The sequence below is a fragment of the Ambystoma mexicanum genome, chromosome 1q, assembly GCF_040938575.1.
Source record: "Ambystoma mexicanum isolate Mex_15411 chromosome 1q, UKY_AmexF1_1, whole genome shotgun sequence".
NCBI lineage: Eukaryota > Metazoa > Chordata > Amphibia > Caudata > Ambystomatidae > Ambystoma > Ambystoma mexicanum.
The window spans coordinates 172,109,873-172,130,488 of NC_090922.1; the positions used below are offsets into that span (position 1 = coordinate 172,109,873).

The following is a 20,616-nucleotide window of genomic DNA, read 5'->3' on the forward strand; positions in this document are numbered from 1 at the left end:
CTCCATGCCTAAATGGCATATTGTAATCCTCTGGCTCAAACCCTTACCAGGCCCACTTCATACAGTCCCCAACATTTGACAGGGAGTGACATGTTAATAACTCAGACGTGGAAGAGGCAGGAACTAGTAGTGATTACTCCCAGTAAACTCCATTGATTGTCAGCTTCCTCAACATTATACTAAAGACACCAAACCACAACTGAGATGAGAAAGAAGAACAAAGCAATAAAGATGACAAGGGCCGACAAGTTTTTGAAAGCTGCTCCGTTCAGCCGGGAAGTTTAAATTCACTGCAACCGATAGATGGAGTGAGAGAGACGTGCAGAAGCTGGATAATCCTGCAAGCCGTGCAGAGACCGGCCAACACGCTAAAGGGAAAGCATGCTGTGAGTAGGGAAGCCCAGACGAGTCCAAAAAGCATAAAGGGATTCCGAGTGCCAGAGGACCCGCTGCCTGTGTCAGAGAGGCAGTGAGAGCTGCACAGAGTGGAACCAAATGCAGTAAAGCTACAGCGGCTGACTGGATGCACACTGAGCCAACCAGCTGCACAGAGAAGAAACAAAGAGGCGCAAGAAGCATTCACAGCACCCGGTAAGCCCAAAAAAGACGGACATGTTAGTGGGGTACCTTACAATGCATGCCGCTCCATGAATCTAGCAGGGGAAACGCTGAATTAAACCTGTGAAGGGTTTAACATGGTCTTAAAGCATACCACGAACGGGTCGCGGGGCCCATACCTGAAAAGAGGAAATATACCAAACACAAGTAGGAATATTGAAACAAACTTTGTGAAACCAGTGATGATACGCCAACAGTGGGCAAACATCACTTGGTGGTTTGGTGAAATCAAAGATAACGGCACATAAGTCCTGGCAGGAGAGTATACCAGGAAATGTATATGAGAAAGGCTGTACGTGAAGTAGTTGAAAGATTACAAGGAAGCCCTGGCTGGAGAGTATACAATGCAAGTTCAAGTGTTAAAACCATGGCAAGAGAATATATCAGGGAAAAATAAATGTTTGAAAGACGGCATCCAAGGCCTGGCAGGAGAGATGGCCAGGCAAAGTAGAAAGATGTGTAATAAACTACAGGGGAAGAGAAACTCAAGTAAATCCCATACCACTGAGATTTTGAGTTGTTTTCAAGGTCGAGAGAAAACCTGGTAGGGAAGTACACCAAATGATCTATGAGACTGGGACCCGCACCCAAATTGCTAATATTGGAAGGAGAAACCGAAAGAGGATTCATGCCTTTGAGATTTTGAGTTGTCTTGGAGAAATATGGTAAAAAGAGCCATTCCCTGGAGTTGGACACATACCAAAAGGAGAGAGTTGCCTTATTGAGTTACAAGTTAATTGACTATTCTTTGTTTCAACTTTGGCATATTCATAGAATGGAATGTGGGGAAGGGAGTCAGTCCCTGGAACTGTTAACACTATCGATTTGGGATGTTTTGGTTTGAATTATATCTTTTTCTTGGATTTGAACATTTGCACACTTGAGAATTAGGGACAATTCTCTTTACACCTTACAGTTAGTTTTGAGTGCAAGGGCCAGAATAGGATTACGGACACAGGACATATTTTGCTTTGGACATCCTGACCAAGAACAGACCCCTTAATTTTTGGCTGAGGTATGGAAGTACTTCAAATGTTACGGACAGTGAGGCATTTTCCAATTCCTTTTTGCCACTTAAACTGTGAAAAAAGGCAGTTTAAAGTGACTAGTGCCAAGTTCAATATACTTCCAGGGTTAGCAAAATAAATGCAAACCGCAATAGTCCTGGACCACCTTGACATATTCTAAAATTAGATTAAAATCAGGTTAAGGGTTATCTTTTTGAATTTTAGAACTATGCTAACATGTAAAACCCACAAGTGTGAGCCAGGAATACTAAATCATTTAAAAATGTGTTTTCCTGATTTAAAACACTAAACATATATGCATATACATAAAACCCTTAAAAGTGCTTGAAAATCTCAATTTAAAAAAATCAAGAGTCAGCGACCTTAACAGGGCTAGGCAAGCTCAACTGCTCGGGGGGGGTTTCAAAGATACGCCCCCCCCCCGCCCAGAGTTCTCAGCACAATAATCATGGAAAAGAAACAGCAGAGCCACAAATCGTGCATCAGACTCTAGAACTCTGTTCAACAATTGTTGAGCCCACAAGAAGAAACAGAGTACTCGCTCTTGACACAAATTCTCGTGGTTTGATTTACCGTTGACCGCTACTGGAGACACTAATAAAAGCCAATAATAGCTCTCCAGAGATAAGGCTTCCCAAATGTTGAATGTGCAAATTATGACATTAAAAAGGATACATATTTTAATTATTATTTTATACAAAACACATTTCACGTAAAAAGATAAAACCTTAGTTAGGGACTGAAAATGACAAACTCCCTGCACTACTCAATACTAACCTCACCATCACCCTAACAATTGTAGACAAGGGTTTGATGAAATATGTGTTGCTTAAATTTGCTTTTCATTGGTACACACTATTGATTGAGTTTTATCTGTTTTTTATGAAAAATATGTGTTGTGTATAAAATAATTAAAATATGTATCCTGATTAATGGCATCATTTCTGCAGCCTTAATTAAATTAAGACTTCCTCTCCCTGTTCTATATGTGGTACGAGACTTATCACACCCTCTGGTTGTGAGGGAGGAAAGATGGTGTGGAACCTTTGTAGATATCAATGATACATCACGTCACACCAGCAGCGCCCACTACTCCGCCCTTCTCCGCCTCACACCTTCCATAGCCTTTTAAGCCTTCCCCAGCTGGACCAAATAAAGAATGCACAGCTCCAGATGTCGTGTCGGCCGCCAGCAATGAACATAAAAGACAGAGTTAAGCCCTAGTTCTATGCTCAATGCGCCAAACAGCACAAAACAGCAAATGGGCTTTTCCATGCCTTGGTTTTTCATCAAGGGAGAGGCAGAGGACAGGGACCCATTGGCACTGGTCATGTGGCAGCAAAATACAAGTGCGGGCAGTCAGCATCACAAATCTCTTCTTTTATGGATAGAGTTTCAATATTTCTACTCATCCAATAATTCAGTTCAATTGCACGAGGTAGCACAAGCAATTTTCATATGCTCAGAGCATCTGCTGGTTTGCTCCAGTGAAATGCTTTGTGAATCATGACCATTGAGTGAATGCAAAAGGTTCTAGACCTCAGTCACAGAAAGCCCCTGTATGTGTAGTGGTATACTGTACCAGACCTTAGTCTGCGGGAGTAAAAAAAAATGAGCAAGGGGAAGTTAAAAAGATAGCCAAGCAGGAAATAGATGTTACAAACACAGGGAAGGAGAGATGCAGCAGGGAAAAATGCTTTGTGGCAAAATGCTTTGTGATAACATGGGTCCATGTTAGTCCTGCTAGGTAGACCATGGTTTTGCAAAGGGAGTAGGCAGATATGTCCTAAGTGTTGTGATAATTTGTTTCCAAGGCAGATTTGGAAAATTTCAAGTTAGCACACAGTGGGCCTCAACACGGGTTGGGAGGAGCGGCAACAATACGTCGGTAACGCCATTACTGATGCATTACCACTCTTGGCACTATTACCATTGGCGTTATTACAGCTGCCGGTAATAGCACCAAGACGCCCCAAGAGTCTCAACAAAATGGGGAATTACAGCCTTACCACAACTCGGGATCCGGCGCTATTACGGTAATGCTATTTGCGTTGGTGGGATTCTGGTGCAATTACCGCTGGGATACTGGCAAGGCTGTGATGAGGACCAATATAATGTTGGATGCATGAGAGGCTCAAGAGCGTGCTTTGGCAGTCCTAAAGGTTTGGCAGATTTCCCAGGAGTCTAGATGTTGTACCCCAGGTCAAACAGAAGAAGTTGCTTACCCCTGGTAACATTCTTTCGACTGGATGTTCCTCCAATGTATTCCTCATCTTTCATATGTAGTGCTCGGATGCTTTAGAAGTTTTTTGGCAGAGGTCGCCCTGCGTCAATGGCGTTGGGTTGACGTCCCTCGAAGGACTTCGTCGAGGGTGACGTCATCGGATCTTATAAGTGGCACGCACGGTGCCCGTAGCATCAATTCTTGTTTTTCCCCCCTCCTCGTCTAGCAGAAGAGGAGACAAATCAGGCCTGACCGTGCTCAGCCTTGTTGAAACGAAAGCTGTAACAGCATGGGAAATTCTACAGGCTGGAAGGGCGATGAAGAAAACGTTAAAGGAACATCCAGTCGAAAGAACGTTACAAGTGGTAAGTAACTTGTTCTTCGAATGGATTGTGTCCTCCAACGTATTCCTCGTCTTTGACAGACTCCCAAAGCAGTATCCATGATTGGAGGAGGGTGAAGAATTTAGCAAGATTTGAAATTAAAGGGCAGAGTAAAGGACTGCCTTACCGAATGCCACGTCCTGAGCATGGGAAGTATCCAGGGAGTAATGCTTGGTAAACGTGTGTAACTAAGACCACGTTGCAGCATCACAAATGTTTTTATAGGAACACCCCTTTTCAGGGCTGTCGACGTAGCCATGCCCCTGGTTGAATGAGCACGCAAGCCCTCAGGAGGGACCTTGCCCGCCAAAGTATAGCATTCAGAAATAACGAGGGTGATCCCCCTAGACAAGGTCTGTTTAGGCACAGCCTGGCCCAGTTTGTGCCCGGGTATACACAACAAACAGCTGGTCATCCACTCTCACCTTTGGCATTCTGGAAATATAAAAGCTGAAAGCTCTCCTATGGTCCAATCTATGAAGCCTTTCCTCTTCCTTACCAGGATGCGGAGGAGGATAGAAGGAAGGTAGCACAATTTTCTGATTAAAATGAAAGTCCGAAAATACCATAGGGGAGAAAAGAGGGTCATGTGGCAGCAAAATACAAGTGGGTCCAACTCAACGCAACCCAGTCCTTGTGGAATACAGTAAAGGGTGGCTTGGAAGGAAGTGCCTGCAACTCGCTCACTCTGCGTGCAGATGTCAGAGCAACCAACATTATGGTCTTAAAGGTTAACAACCTCAATGGACATGAGTGCAATGGTCCTCGGATGAGCCCTTAAAGATTGAGAGCGCTGCTAGGTAACCTTTAATGGTCCCCACTTGAAGACCCTTGTGGGCTAAAGAAAGCAAAAAGGATGGAACATCCGTGGTTGAACACTGAAAAGGATTAACATTCTTTTCTCTGCACCAGTCGCAGAACTTATGCCAACAGCAACGGTAGAGAGACTTTGTCGCCAGCCGCCTGGCCGAAAGCAACAGATCTGCATGAAGTGACAGCGGCTGCATTTCCTGCGATGGAAATTTTCGCATGGGAAATGCACAAACACAAAATGTTCGTACATTTCCCATGCGAACATGCAGGGGTTTCCCCTGCAATCCCTGCTCAATATACTGTGTAGTACTGTGAGCGGGATGTTGTGGGGGACACCCTTGCAGCCCCCGTTTCTTTTTTCCCCCTGTTCTGTTGGTAGAGCTCAGGGGTGTCCCCCGCAAACTCCTCTCACTGTAGTGAGCGGGGTGTTGCAAGGGATACCCCAGCCCCCCACCCCCGCAGCCTTTAAAAGAAAAATGTTTTCATACCGACCCCACCAAAACAACTAAACACATACCACGAAAAGTTAGAACTTTTGGTAGTTAGAACTTTTTGTGGTGTGTGTTTTAGGTCTTTTGGTGGGGTCGGTAATTTTTTTCTGACATTTCTTCCTATTCCGAAAGCAACATCTCCATTATGTCATCCGGGAGGTCCCAATCCTTGTATCTCAACCTTTCAGAAACCAAGCGTAAAGGTTGAGAGTCTTGACCTCTGGATGGAGAACCAGACCTTCCTCTCGCGAGAGAAGATCCTCTCTTTGGGGAAGACGCATCGGAGTACAGATGGATATTTCCATAAATTCTGGATACCATGATCTCCTGGCCCAATCTGGAGCAACAAGGATCATGCGGGACCCAAGCATCTTAACCTCCTGAGAACATGAGGAATGACGGGGACTGGAGGAAACGCGTACAGTAGCGGCAATTCCCAGTCCACCACAAACGCATCTCCTAGAGCTCCTCTCGGAGGAAATTCCCTTGAGCAGTACTGCTCGCACTTCCAGTTGGCACCAGTCGCGAACAGATCCACTTGAGAGGTTTCCCAAAAGGTGAAGATCACTTGAAGGACCTCCTGACCTATTTCCCACTCGTGGGAGACTGTGCTCTGCCTGCTCAGATCGTCCGCCGCTGTGTTCTCCTCTCCAGCCAGATGAACTGCTGCTAGGGAGATTCCTTCTTGAATTGCCCAGAATCAGAGCTCAATCGCCTCTCTGCACAATGGCAGTGACCCCACACCACCTCTCTTGTTGAGGAGCACCTTTCTCTAGCAGGGTTAATATTTCCTGCACAAGGAGCGGATCTGGAACCCTCAAAGAGTGTACTCTCGGTGGATTGTCGTGAGGCTTCCGTAGAAAAGGAAGGCAGTACCCGTGGGCTATGGTTTCCAGAGTCCAAGCATCCAAATTAACGGCTTGTCATTCTTCTAGATGCTGAGACAGCCTGCCCCTCACTGGTGAGCTGTGACCGAAGGCCTCAGAGCGGTATTTTGAAGCGGCTGTAGCAGAGCCTTATGGCAAAGAGGCTGCTGCTTGAGCGGCTTTGGCACCTCTACCTCGTCCACCACGAGTAAACTTACGTTGGCCTCTTTGACTCTTGGCTCAAAAGACCCTCCCCCCATGAGCTTCGTCAGCACCTCGTTGAGTTCCCCCGCCGGGGCAGGAGTCTTCACCAGCGGGAAATATCGTAAAAGGCCTTTGAGGAACTCCTTGACGAGTCGATGAGACCAAAGTGACAATCTACCTGGAGACCTGGTGTAGCGGGAGATAGCCGCCAGATGAACCTTGATAGAAGCATGTGCCAGACCGGCCTTGGCCAAGGAGAGCAGGTATGGGAGAACCTGCAGGCCGTGACCCTCAAGGGGGTAATCTTCTGCGACCGGCACCACATATCAAAACGCTTCCACTTGTGACTGTAGCATTTCAAAGTCAACAATGCCCTGGCTGTGGCGAGGATCTCTCTGCAGTCCGCAGGCAACTCGTATCACCAAACTCTAGGACTGCAGGAGCCAAGCCTTCAGGTTCAGCAACCCTGGGTCGTGATGCAGGATTGCGCCTCCTTCTCTGGTGAGAAGATCTGCAACAACCGGCAGCTTGACGCCAACACACAGAGAAGGTCCGGATACCAAATCTGCCGCGGCCACGCTGGGGCGATGACTATCATCCTGCAGTGGCACTGTCTCAGTGTGTTGACTGCTCATAGCAGGAGAGGCAACGGTGGAAACGTGTACACAAAAAGGCTTTCCCACAGGAAGGAAACCACGTCCCTCATGCTCCTTGGTTGGTGGAATCTACTGGCAAACTTCCGGCATTTGGAGTTCACCGCGGTCGCACACAGATCGACCTGGGGCCTGCCCCACTTGACGAAGATGCGGTCCACCTGGTCCTGCTGAAGTTCCCACTCGTGGCAGGAGCGCAACTCCCTTCTTTGGGAGTCTGCAATGGTGTTCTTGACTCACGCTAGGTGAAGAGGAACATCTCTTGACCGACAGCCCAGTGCCACAAGTCCTGTGCTGAGTGTGCTGGGGATTGAGTGTCCCCCATTTCGTGATGTAGAACATTGTGGTGGTGTTGTCCGTGAAGATACTCACCACCTTGCCCTTCAGAGATGGAAGGAACGACTTGAGGGCCCAGAACACTGCTCGTAGCTCTGGTATGGTGGTATGGAGGTCCTTCTCCGGTAGCCAAGACCTCTGGCATTCCCAGAGGATGTCCCGTGGTTAAAGAGTAAGAATATTCATGCCAAAGTAAAACCACAAGCAAGGGGGAGGAGATACATACTGATTTGAGTGTGTCAAAGTTAAGAATATCCATACAAAATATGAATCCTAAGCAAAGAAGTAAGAGGCCTCAAAGACAATAAGGGAGCTCATTCCCGACAAGATTCATGCATGTTTAGAAAGGTCAATGGGTGAAAGCACCCTTTTTGGGCCTCATCCACACATCAGGTCGAAGAAATCTGTTACAGGCACCACTCTCCCAGCCTCCTGTACCAATGAACCATTACACTTCCATTCCAAATGTAAAGTTGCCTGTAGTACTTTCAAGGGTCTGACCCGGGAGCCAGCTGGTATAGCTGGAAGGTGGTTTCTGAACGCAGGAGTGTCACGACTTACCCATAAAAGAGACTGACGTAGGTTAAACAATCTGATAAAGAACCTGCCTCTTTTTCTCATCAGAACTTTTCTATAGATGGCTCACATCTATGTAACTCCAATCATGAGGTGTGCCCCTGATCTTTAGAAGGTTCCTGAAAATGCATCTTTCTCACCTGGCCTTTCCAACCATGTACGGAGTAACCTGTACGGTTCTCTTTCAACCCTCGCTGTTCCTTTTTCTCACATTCTTTTAATTGTGTTTTGTAATTTTCTGTCACAGATTTTTCTTGTTTTACTATGCTCTTACTCCCGGCAACTGTTATTGTAATTTTATTACATGCTTTCTCTTATGGTGTAAAGCACCCCGCTGGGCCTAGAGAGTGCTTTAGATGTGAGATACAATCCAAACAGAATTAATTTTAAAAAACAAATAAAGCTGGCGTCTGCAAGAGCATACACAGGATGCTCAAAAAACAAACAATCAACATTGGGAAATCTTTAATATCACTCTTATTGCCTATATTTTCTAACTAAACTCAGATTTTAGGAAGCAGTTCTTAACTACTATTCTTAGTTGTGCATATTTAAATGAGTTCAACTACAAGAGACCCTCCATCTACACTTGGCAATGGCTAATAATACATGCTGATACACTTTAAAGGAAACAGTTTTTATTAAAAAGGATATTATGCTGTCCCTACCTGACAGTCATGGACTGTGGTCACAATCACAGTGTCCTCATTCACTGCACCCATGGATGCCATCATTGCAAATTCCATATCCGCAAAGCCTTCACCTTTCCCGATTCTCCATCCTGCGTGTTCAAAATACAAATAGGAACAGTTTTTAAAGGAAATAGAATTGCAATGACATACACCTTTGTGGAGAGGGCAGTTTGCTTTAAAAGATGCAAAATTAAAGTAGAAATCTTCACGTCACAAATTAACATTGACCACCACCATTTGTGAATGTATTTTCAGCAATGGGTACCACATGATAGTGCACAAAAACATTATTAAATCTCCACTGTCTTAACTTTGTGAAAGCGTGAAGGATCAACTAGATTTTGGTTTCCCTAGCTGGAACAAATAACTGCAAAAAATAACATACCTGTTACTAACAAACATACATAAACATATCCCAAATGTGCCCCTTTTCAACTCCTAGGATTATTCATGGCAGGACTAAGGTGTATAAAAGGTATGTACATTTTTTTCTAAAGGTTTTTTAATATAGTGTGGCGGTAGCTTCAAAGAGTGGTAAAGGGCTTCACAGAGATTATTTGATGTAGAAGGAGCATCTCAAATACAGGGTGCTGGACAAAGAACCGGAGATCCAGTTGAAACTAGGTTATATAAACCATGATGCAATGTGGAGCGGTAACCAAGAGCATGTAACTGGAATAATAGACAGGGCAATGTGCAGTTGGTTCTATATACTTACATGAGATTACAATTTGAAATATAAAGTGATTAGCAGCACAGCCAGAGACAGTTTGAGGTTGCATGCCTGGTGGATGGGGTCAACACAGTTCTGCAGCACTGTGGTGGAGCCACCACTTGAAGAGGATTCTGGTTGCTTCGGAGATGAAGATCCATTGAAGAAACAAAGTTGGGAGTCAGACCGTTTGGGAGCTAGCAGAGTGGAATCTATGGTGCAGCAGCAGGAGATGTAGTTGCCAGCCAAAGTGTATGATCTGCGGTAAAGGTGCAAATTCAGCACTGCCAAAGGGGGGCGCACTTATCAATTACGTGACTGGTGGGAGGAGCACAGTGGGGAAGGGCAGGCGCCACTCCTATAGGTGGGGACATCATTGACAGCTACAAGGTGTAACCTATGCACAGTGCGCGCAGGTGCAGCTAGAGTAGTACCTGGGGATGAGCAGGGGTGGGAGTACTAAGTGTGGCATGGGGCAGAGGGGCATGTCCGAGAGAGAAAGGAGGGGCAGGGAATAGAATTGCTAGTGTAGCATACAATAAACACCCATATTGGAGCATAGGTCACAGGTAAGTAAAGCATCTGTCTTTTCGCAGAGCCAGGCCCAGGGCATGGAGCAAACAGTAATTTTTCAAGCGCTCAGCTGCTGTAGTGTGCTGGGGAAATGTTGCAAGTCGGCCCTTCCCAGGAGAACGTAGACGCAGGGGAGTGGGGCCAACAGATACATTCGAGGACAGTCAGCCAGGCACCCGAGTGCCTGCTGGGAAATGTAGAGCAACAAACATTAAATGTAGGCAGATGAAATCCAGACCATGGTGGGGTAAGCAGTTTAAATCGCCCCTTGGCAGAGGGTCATGGCAAGACGGCTGTGGGGCAAGGGGCCGAGGGGTACTCATTCAGAAATCCTGCACGAGTACCCCTCTTTGAAGAGCCGACCAAGTCCCAACTTCTAGAGTACAATGTGCTCTCAATCCTTCAGGGCGTCCTTGTCAGCTAATGAATATCATTCTGAAATGCTTAATATTATCCATCTCGAGATTGTCCGTTTTGTGACGGCCAACCCTAATCTGTGGCCCGAGTAACCCACAAAACATTGGTCATCCTGCCTGATTTTTGCCATTCTTGCAATGTAAAAACGTGGGTCCCTATTTTAATCTAACCGGTGCATTCTCTCCTCCGCTTTAGAAGGTTGAGGCGGTGGATAGAAGGTAGGTAAATACTATTTTCTTTGATAGATGGAATTTAGATATCATTTTTGGCAAACATTATGGATGCATTCTCAACACCACCTTGTCTCTGAAGAAGGTTGTGTAAGGTGGCTTGGTTGAGAGAGCCTGCAGTTCACTAACCCTGCGGCAAGATGTTATTGCAGTCAAGAAGACCATTTTTAGAGTAAGCATTCTGTCAGAGCAAGAATATAGAGGTTCGAAGGGCATCCCCATCAGATGTCCCAGAACCAGATTTAAATCCCAAACTGGTACAATAAAAGGGTCCGGGGGAAAATGATTTGTCCATACCTTTAAAAATTGAAACCCCATCAGCTCTAACAGGTTAATGTAAATTCTGGACTCCGACGGAGACCAGTGACCACTGATTAAAAGGTCTTTCATGTGGGCTTCCTATCCCGTTAGGGAGGAGTCTGTCACAATTGTCATCTCCTCTCATTTTATTTCTCTCGGCACGCCCACCATAGTAGATGCTGGGCGACCTTGTTTGAGACCTGAAGTAGGTATGTCACAGTGAATTGAGACCACTCGGATCTGAGAGCCCATTGAAGGGATCTCATTCTCAGACAGGCTTCTGGCACCAGAAAAATGGAGGATGCCATGAGGCTGAGCAATCTTAGGTAGTGGAAAGCCGGAAGATGTTGGGCACTCTGAAACTTCTGGACGATCTGAAAAAGATGTTCAGCCCTCAACACGGGAGGCAAGGCTTTTCCCGAGGCTGAATCCAGGACTGCTCTAATAAATTGAAGCTTCTGTGATGGTCTCAAGTGGGATTTCTTGAAGTTCAGGGAAAAGCGCAGCTTGTGGAGGTAGTGGCAAGAGCGACTGAGGTGATTCTAATCCGGTCCCAGAGAACAAGCTCTGATCAACCAGTCGTCCAGGTAGGGGTAGTTGTGAATCCCCTTGCTCCCTAGACTTGCTGCCACCACTGCCATAAGTTTATGACCGGGGGCAGAGGTGAGCTTGAATGGCAGAACTCAAAACTGATAATGAGAGCCGCCAACTGCGAACCTTAGGTACTCTGTGTTTTACATGAATGGGCACATGAAAGTAAGCATCCTGAAGATCCAATGACACCAACCAATTCTGGAGTCGAAGGGCCTGAAGGACCTGCGAAAGAGTAACCACCTTGAACTTGTCCTTCCTCTCAAGTCCAAGATGGGTCACACTCCTCTGTCCTTTTTATGGATTAGGAAATCATGAGAACACCATCCCTGACCCCTTTCCGCTGCAGGTACTAATTTCATCGCACCATTCTTTAACAGGGAAATAATTTCCTGTTGAAGGAGCAGATCTGGGTCTGACAGAGTGGTCTCTTGGGGGGCAATCTAGGGGTTTTGTCAGAAATCGGAGGCGGTAACCGTAGGCCACTGTCTGAAGTGCCCAAGCATAAAAAAGGTTATGCCCCACCAGCTCTCAAGATGCTGTGAAAGCCTGTCCCCCACCACAGGCGTGTGTGCTAAGTAATCAAAGGGGTTTTGAAGGTGCTGCTGCTGCAGCTGAGGGCAAGGCAGCTGAAGCTGAAATGGAGGTTCATCCTCCTCTACTTCTCAATCCACATGGAGTCCTTCTGTCCCATTTGAGAGAATTGACCTCTTCCCCTTGACACAGATCAATAAATCAAAAGGGATGCCCTCTCCAAGCATGCGAAGAACCCTGAAGTTGTGTATATTGGCGAATTGCCACTTCGAGGGATTTTGCCACTCCTTTTGAAGTTTGCAGTTTCCCCAAGCTATCGTCAGCTTTTTCACCAAATAATTGAACCCGTCAATGGTGTCCATTAAGTGTGCCTGGACATCAAGCGTGAAACCAGGCTTTCTGAGCCATATAAAAGGTCTTGAGACTGTGCTGGATGCCATTGTTCTACTAACTGAATCTGCATAATCCAATCCAGATGGCAGTGATTGGCACATTGCCTCTTTGCCATCTTGGACCAAGTTTAAAAATCCATCTCTCTCTTCACCTTCTGGGATCTGTGCCGCCACCGCCAAGGCAGCGACGTCCTCTAGAGCATCTGTACTTGGCCAAAACGCAAGTCGCATTAAAATGATTTTAATGCAATACTTCCAGCACTAAAAACTCTTTTCCCCAGGACAGCAATCTCTTTATCATCCCTATCTGGTGGAATAGAAGGGTACGCAAAAAAGTTGCCGCCTGCACTCCCAGACTTTATGGAGTCTTTTTGTTTACGGCTGGTGGGTAGTCAGGGTTCAGCTGGTTTTCCAAATTCCATCTTCAAAGCAGTGTGAAACGGTAGTGCCGCTAACTTTGGTGGTTCACTGTCTAGGATGTCTGTGAGATCATCCTTCTCAACTATGGCAGTCGGCCTCCCCCAACCAAGATAATCAGTTACCTTACTCATTAATGATCTATAAGAAGGATCTGGGTATCCGGATACTTCTGGGTTCGCAAAATCAGTTTCTGGAGACGTTTCCCGTCTGCCAGCATCTTTTAATGTCTCTACAAGATTTGTTATTCTGGATTCTTCCGAGATTAATTCCCCGGGTACATTGGTGGCACCATACTCGTATCCAAAGGGTACATCATGGTTCCCATCTTCCTCAAATATGCAACCCATAGAACTGAAAAAAATCAGGTCTTGGTAGAGGCTTAAACGTCTTCGATGCCTCAACAGAAGGTTTGGAAATCTTTGAGGGCACAGATGGCGCAGACAAAGCAGCATCAAGGGCGTCAACGGCTTCACAGGTTTCAATGAATGTTTCGACACAGGCTTCGAAGGCCCTGGTGTCTGACCTCTATAAGTCGTTGAGGAAGAAGAAACTGACTTCAACCCGTGCCTCGAGGAAGACTTCTTCGATGCATGTTGAGGAGACTTTCTTCCCGGGGTCTCTGATGCGCGAGAAGTGGAGGCTACAGGGCCCCTGTCAGTCTCATCAGACAAGGTGGGTTCTGGAGACTTTTTTGGCCTTTTTGGAGGGGTGCTCAGAGGGACGCTCGACGCAGCGTTTTGGAAAACCGCCAATATCTTTAATCTAAACTTTTCTCAGTCAGCGGGAGATGCTGACTTCTTTGAAAAAGTAACCGTTCTGTCAGATGAGGAGGAAGAAGGTGACAGTAACCTGTGCTGTCGCTTCTTTGACTTTTAGTAGGAGGATGACGAATGTTGAGATCTAAAGCGCTTTTGGCGTTTAGCGTGCTTTTTTGTCTGGGAAACATCCCTCAAGTCATCCAAGAACCACCTCTTTGACGGGGTAACAGAAGGGGGTTTAGTTGAGCGCCTACCTGCCACAATTTTCCCCTTCCTCTCTTGCAAGGCCTTTACAGTCACCGATTGGCAGGAACTGCAGTCTTCATCTCTGTGGTCCGCTCCCAGGTACCAAAAACAGATTTGATGCTGGTCTGTTATGGACATTTTTGCCCCACAATCGGTACACCGCTTGAACCCGGTCATGGATGTCGACATCTTCGATTTCTCAATGAAATGCAGCTAATTTTCGCTGAGGCAAAGAACTGTTCGAAGCATGAAGCACGCTAGCATGTGGAAAAACTAATCTGAAGCAACGGTCTCAGCACCTGCTACTTATAACAGCGTCAATGTCATGGCCGAGGGCTGGACAGAGGCCGGTGTGGGCCACAACTTGATGCTGCACAGCACCATGTACTGGGAAAAGAAAATCCAAAGCAAGCTGCAAACAGACTATCGAAGATGCAGTATACGTGGGAGGACACAAGTCATTTGAAGTAGTAGTGTAGCATTCAATAAGCAACCTAGCAACCATATTGGAACATAGGCCACAGAAGTAAAGCATTTGTCTTTTCGCAGCCCCAGGCCCAGGGCTCCGAGCAAACATGAATTTCTCACGCGTTCTTGCTGATGCAGAATACTTGGTAGATGTTGCAAGTTGGCCGTTCCCAAGAGAACGTGGCCGCAGGGGAGTGGGCCCAACCGATACATTCAAGGACAGCGAGCCAGGCACCAGAGTGCTCGCTGGAAAATGTAAGTTAATGAACATTAAAAGCAGGCTAATAAAATCCAAACTAGGGTGGGGTAAGCAGTTTAAAATCGCACCTTGGTAGTGGGTCATGGAAAGAGGACTGTGGGGTGAGCGGGACGCGCAATGGGGAGAAGTTTTGATGTCCCTAGGGTGAAAGTGTTTTGTGTCCTTGCTGATGTCCGCAAGCCTCCTCATTGGTCTGATGCTGTGTGAATGTTTGCCCTTAGCCAAACTCAGGTTGTCTTGTGTGCTCTATGGGAGCTGACCATTGAAAGATGAATAAAGTTTCAACGGTCAGCACAATCACGTAATGCTATTAAACGTCAGTGTGGGGCGGTGTGGGAAGGTTCGTGATGTCACGAGGGGTGGTGTTGGAAATTGGGGTTCAGGATAGCCCAAACAATTGACAAGTGTTCAATGTATACTTAGACAGAGGATTGACATAGACCCACCAATACATTTTGTAGGATGCTCTAACAAAATGTTTCAACTTTGGGTATGCTAATCATGTCATTTTTGTATGAAATGTTTACTCCGCAGTGGGCACTGTTGGCGGCTGTCTTCACACAATTCTGTTCCACCGTGCTGTTTGTTGTGTGCTCTCCCAGCTCCTTCCGGGCCTATAATGAACTGCGTTACTTCTTGCTTGGTGTACGCTCCTGGATTATTTTGGCCTTCCTGTTACAAGCTTTGGAGGACCCCTGATACAGATCAACAAACAAAGACCCTGAGCCCGGAGGAATGGACTACCAGCACCAGCTGAAGTCAGATGGGTCCTCTGATGAAGGAAAGGTGTAGAAAGAGCAACTCAGTGGCATGGCTAGCCGGAGACGCCAACAGATGCTTCTCCACTGAGCTCCCAATCCTGTCCATACCCCGGAATATCCCCCTTGCTGAGATGGTCAAGGCCCAGGCCCATAAATAGAGGGAAGTACCACCCAGGCTTGGAGACACCCTGTGTGCAATATGAAGTGGCACCTGGCATTAGAGCGGAGGGTGCAGAGCAGTTGAAGGTGGCTGAGAGGATCTGACAAAATGGCGGGCGGACCCACCGGAGAGGAGTGAGGTTCCCCCTGTGCAGTGGAGCTTGCCTCAATTGACACTGCAGTGATTGGAGTAACTACTGCGGGGGAAGGGGTCTCAGAATGGGTGGAGGGGAGGACACCGCCATAACCTCTGATGTAAAAGTCCATCCCCTGCGAAAATGAGGTGCGACGCGGGAAGGCTCCCGTGTGGGCATGGAGCAGGACACAGCAGGACAGAGTGATGTGCTGCAGCGAGTCTGGAAAGAGAATCCTGCTGCTGGCGGCGTTGTCCATTTTTCCACTTTTACACATAGCTGCTGCGTTACAGCCACTGCATAGCCCCCGCAGCTACAGGCAGCCGGATGGAAAGAAAGGCGACAAAAGATAATAAATAATACTGCTGCTTGGAGAGAGACAACGGCCACTAAGCAAAACTGGCAGTTGACGGTAGGATGCGTTAAAAAGAGCACAATAGAGTGAAGAGGAGGAGGAGGCTGGAAGTACTAATGAGGAGGAGATGGTGGATGGTGTGAGCCATAAAAGAGCAAGTGGGAAGGCGTAACATGGAGTAAAATTAAACTCCCAAGTCAGACAAGGGGCTTGCCCTGACGAGTTCTGCTTGCTAACATGGCCAAACAACCAGCAAAGCAAAAGGGGCCACAATCTGGGGACATCAAAGCGCTTATGCAGGATGCAGACTCACAAAAGCGGTCAAAACAACATGCAAGCGCCCAAATACACTTGCCGCCCACTGCACAGCTAGACGTGGAGGACCCCGCAACAAGGTGGTCGGATTTGATGGCTATACTGATGGAATTGAAGGACATTAAAAAGCACTGCTGATCTAACAAAGGCCATCTCTGATCTCAGCAAATATGTAATGGCAGTGGAGTGGAGAGGCGAGTAGACGATCTTGAAACAGCGGTGTGTGATCAGGGGCATGAGCACGATGAGATGGCGCAAAGAATGCAAAATAATTGGATAAGATACATAGATGACATTTTTGGAATTTGGAACGGTTCTGAACAAGAGTTGATGGAATTCTGGCAATATACTAATCACTGTAATCCGAGGATTAAATTTACCATTGAAATTGGGAAACCAGTAGTGAACTTTTTGGATGTCTCAGTAGAATGGAAGGACATGGAGCTTATTACATACATTTTTAGAAAACCTACTGATGTCAACAATACTCTACATTTCAACAGTTTTCACCGAAGACATTTGAAGGAGAATCTTCCAACTAGTCAACTTTTAAGAGCAAAACAAATCACTTCAAACACTGAAAGACTACAGACTGAATTTGAAATTATGAGAAATAAATACCAAGAAAGAGGTTTTCCACCAGAAATTGTTACTCAAGCTATTCGGAGGACAGAAACCAATCCCCGTGAGACACTGCTGACAAAACAACCAACTCAAGCCAAATCTAATCTCATCTATACACTTAAGTATTCTGGACAAAGCTTCCAAATTAAGAAAATTATAAACAAGAACTGGGACTTCATTAAATCAGACCATAACCTTAATCGTCTTTTTCCATCACCTCCTATGTTGGCCTACAAAAGAGGTAGAAACTTGCGTGACATTCTAATTAAAGCGGAGAGACCAAAAAAATCTACTCAAAGATTATTGACTAAACAAAAACAAGGGACCTTCCCGTGTTTAAACTGCCAGCACTGCTCGAATATCATAAAAGGTGATTACATTAGGCATCCAAACAATATGAAAAAGATTCCATTAAGAAGTTACGCAACTTGCAAAACGAAATATGTGATCTATACCATCAGATGCCCTTGTGGGAAATACTATGTAGGTAAAACTAGCTGACGGGCAAAAGACAGATGGACGGAACACAAGTCCCAAATCAGGACAAAAAATCTAAAATCACCAGTGTTTCGTCACTTTAGAGATAATAACCATAACATCTCACAAATGAGAATTGCTATTCTGGAAGTTTTACATCCCCTAGGTAGGGGAGGAGACCTACCGAAACTTATCACAGAGAGAGCTTTTCTGGATACACAAACTTGATGCCATGTACCCACTTGGCCTGAATGAAGAGTATTATTTAGGTCCATTCATTTAAAAACATATTCAGAACCCTCCGAGTTAAATTAGGAATGCTGTGTTAGAGTTTGATTGACAATGATGGAATGTGAACCTAATTGAGGACAGGACTATTACTATCCAGTTCAATAACCAGTAAAAATAGAGTATATGAGTTGTATCAGGTTGTCTATAAAATGTATGGCTTACAACTCATGTTAAGTGGAGTCTTCAATTGGACTTTATTATGGGGTATAAGATCAAAACACACCCCCATTGGGGGTATCATATATCCATAAGAATGTGTAGATGATTAAAACATATCCCACTGTGGGGATCATATATCCATGAGAATGTGAACCTGGATCAGGACAGTGATGTGAAGTGCTTTATGTCATTGTGAGACTTTTAAATCCTCTACGAGCACGTCGAGTAAGGATTGAATAATGCGGGTGTGCATCCTTCCACTTCTATCTCCATGTTGCCTCCATTTCACCACCACATTAACACTGAACATATCAACAAGGAACTTAGAGCTCTATTTACCTTTTTGGCATAATGAAATAGACAGCTCGCTTATATCATTCTAGTGCGCGTTCTGCCGGCCGTTGTTTACATGTGACGTCATGCACGTGAGCCGTGTGATGACGTCACAATGTAAACAACAAGCGCGTCCTCCTAAATATCAGAAACAGACTGAATACACTTTTTTGTGAGTTTCCTTACTCACACTGAGTTTACTCCAACATGGACTATGACATTGCGCTCCTTATTAATGAGAGCACGAGCGCTCATTTTTTTGAAGATGATGCGTCACACGTGCATGCGCGTGATGACGTCATCAGTATGCACCCCTTAAAAGATGCCACAAAGATTAGCACAGGTACTGTCAAGCGTGATGGTTCCAGTTTTCCTTTGGACTGGAGTACATGCTACAGGTGAGACCATACTCCCTATAGAGAAAGGTTAGCATAGTTATAAAACCCTTCCTATTAAGGAACTTCATTAGACTAACTTTAGTTTTATCCCCCTTTTTTTACTTTTTATCCCTTATAATTTGTGTTGACACCGAGGTGTCTGCGCTTTGGGACCTCGAATCTTAGAGATAAGGCACCTGCTGGACTTTCCCACAGAGAAATATCCTCAGTGCTTCTAAGTACAAATTCTTTGGCTTACTCAATTTAGTGGACCCCTCTCTCGTCTAGAGTTATAACCTTGGCCTGACTTACAGGTAGCGGGTTCCTCGAGATTTTAGAAGCAGAAGCCAAGCTTTCACCAGGAGTATGATTCAGATGAGTTTGTAAACTGGACTTTTCCACTTTGACAACTTCTTTCAAGCTCCATAATATTTTCGTAAGGACAAAAATAATCACAAGGTTAGCATTCTTTGTTTCTCTCTTTCTCTTTAAGTACTATTTACTGCACAACAGGACTCGTATACAGAAAGTTTTCTGTTGCTCATTGATTCATAAAAAGATTGGTTCAAATTTATTGAAACCCATGTGCATAGAAATGTGGATCAGGACTTCACAATTAAGCTTATGCTAAAATGCTTCTATTTAAAGACAATGGGCCTCATTACAAGTACTCCGGTCCGGAATTAACACTGCCGGTAAAACCATACCGGCACCGTTTCCATGTCCGCGCAATCATGACCCGCGGCCCCGGTAATAGCACCACCCTAAACCGCCACCGCGGAAATAGGGTTCCCCTTAAGTCCGTCTGCACGGAAACCCCTCCGTTACTGGCAACACGAAACACTGTGAGCATCACAACTAGCGCGGACACGGAAATACCGGGAAAAAAATGGCGGAAATACCGTGATCACGGTGGCGGAACCGCCGCCACCGCGAACATGGCGTTATACACTGCCTGCTGAACTGAATCAGGGCACAGGTGCACCAAATCAGCCCAGCTGGACCTAGCAGGCCACTGGGAGCCTACAAAAGGGCCACACCCAGCCCAACACAACACAGAACCATGCAGGCAGCAGGTCTAGTAGCACTGGGACTGGGCCTACTCAACCAACAGGCAGTACTGCACATGGTGGCAGTAATGGCGCAGAGGAGGAGGCGTAGGCGGAGGAGGCGCAGGCGGCCACCAGCCAACCCTGCAGCTATGGCAAACCCCATTGCCCAGCCAGGGCGACCCCGCCGCCAGCCACCAATACCACGCATCAGGGCCTCACCCTGGAACCTCACCCCAGGACAGATCCACACCCTATACCGGCTGGACCGTGCAACAATCCTGCACATCACCGCCATGATTGAGGACAACATCAGCAGCCTAATTGACACCCCCACCGCCACCCCCCCCCTCTTGAAGGTTGTCTCAGTTCTGCATTTCCTTGGCACTGGCACCTATCAACACACGGTTGGTGAGCTGCACGGCATATCACAACCGTGTTTCTCAAAAATCCTGGTACAGGTACTGGATGCCCTGTTGCGCCATGTGTCGGAACACATAGCCCTACCCCGCACCCTCCCCGAGGTCATTGCCACCAAGTTGGCCTTCCATGCCATAGCAGGCATGCCAAATTGCATAGGCGCAGTTGACTGCACCCACGTCGAGCTGACAGTACCACATGCAATTGAGGCGGTGTTCCGCAATAGGAAACAGTATCACTCTTTGAATGTCCAGATGGTTTGTGATGCCATGCAACTGATTACACACTGCTGTGCACGTTTCCCAGGCTCATCACATGACTCAATGGTACTGCGGAATTCCACGTTGCCACGGTACATGGAACGCTATGCCGGACAAA

General features: G+C 46.2%; 1 protein-coding gene across 2 annotated transcripts in view; it reads right to left on the reverse strand.

Annotated features, from left to right (window-relative positions):
- The window catches only part of MTHFSD (methenyltetrahydrofolate synthetase domain containing), a 536,715-nt gene that overhangs the window by 105,836 nt on the left and 410,263 nt on the right, over positions 1-20,616 (reverse strand). For both annotated transcript variants that reach the window (XM_069636557.1, XM_069636565.1), the window contains exon 7: positions 8,861-8,973. In XM_069636557.1, coding sequence (XP_069492658.1) covers positions 8,861-8,973 — 113 coding nt within the window. The remainder of the gene's footprint in view (positions 1-8,860; positions 8,974-20,616) is intronic.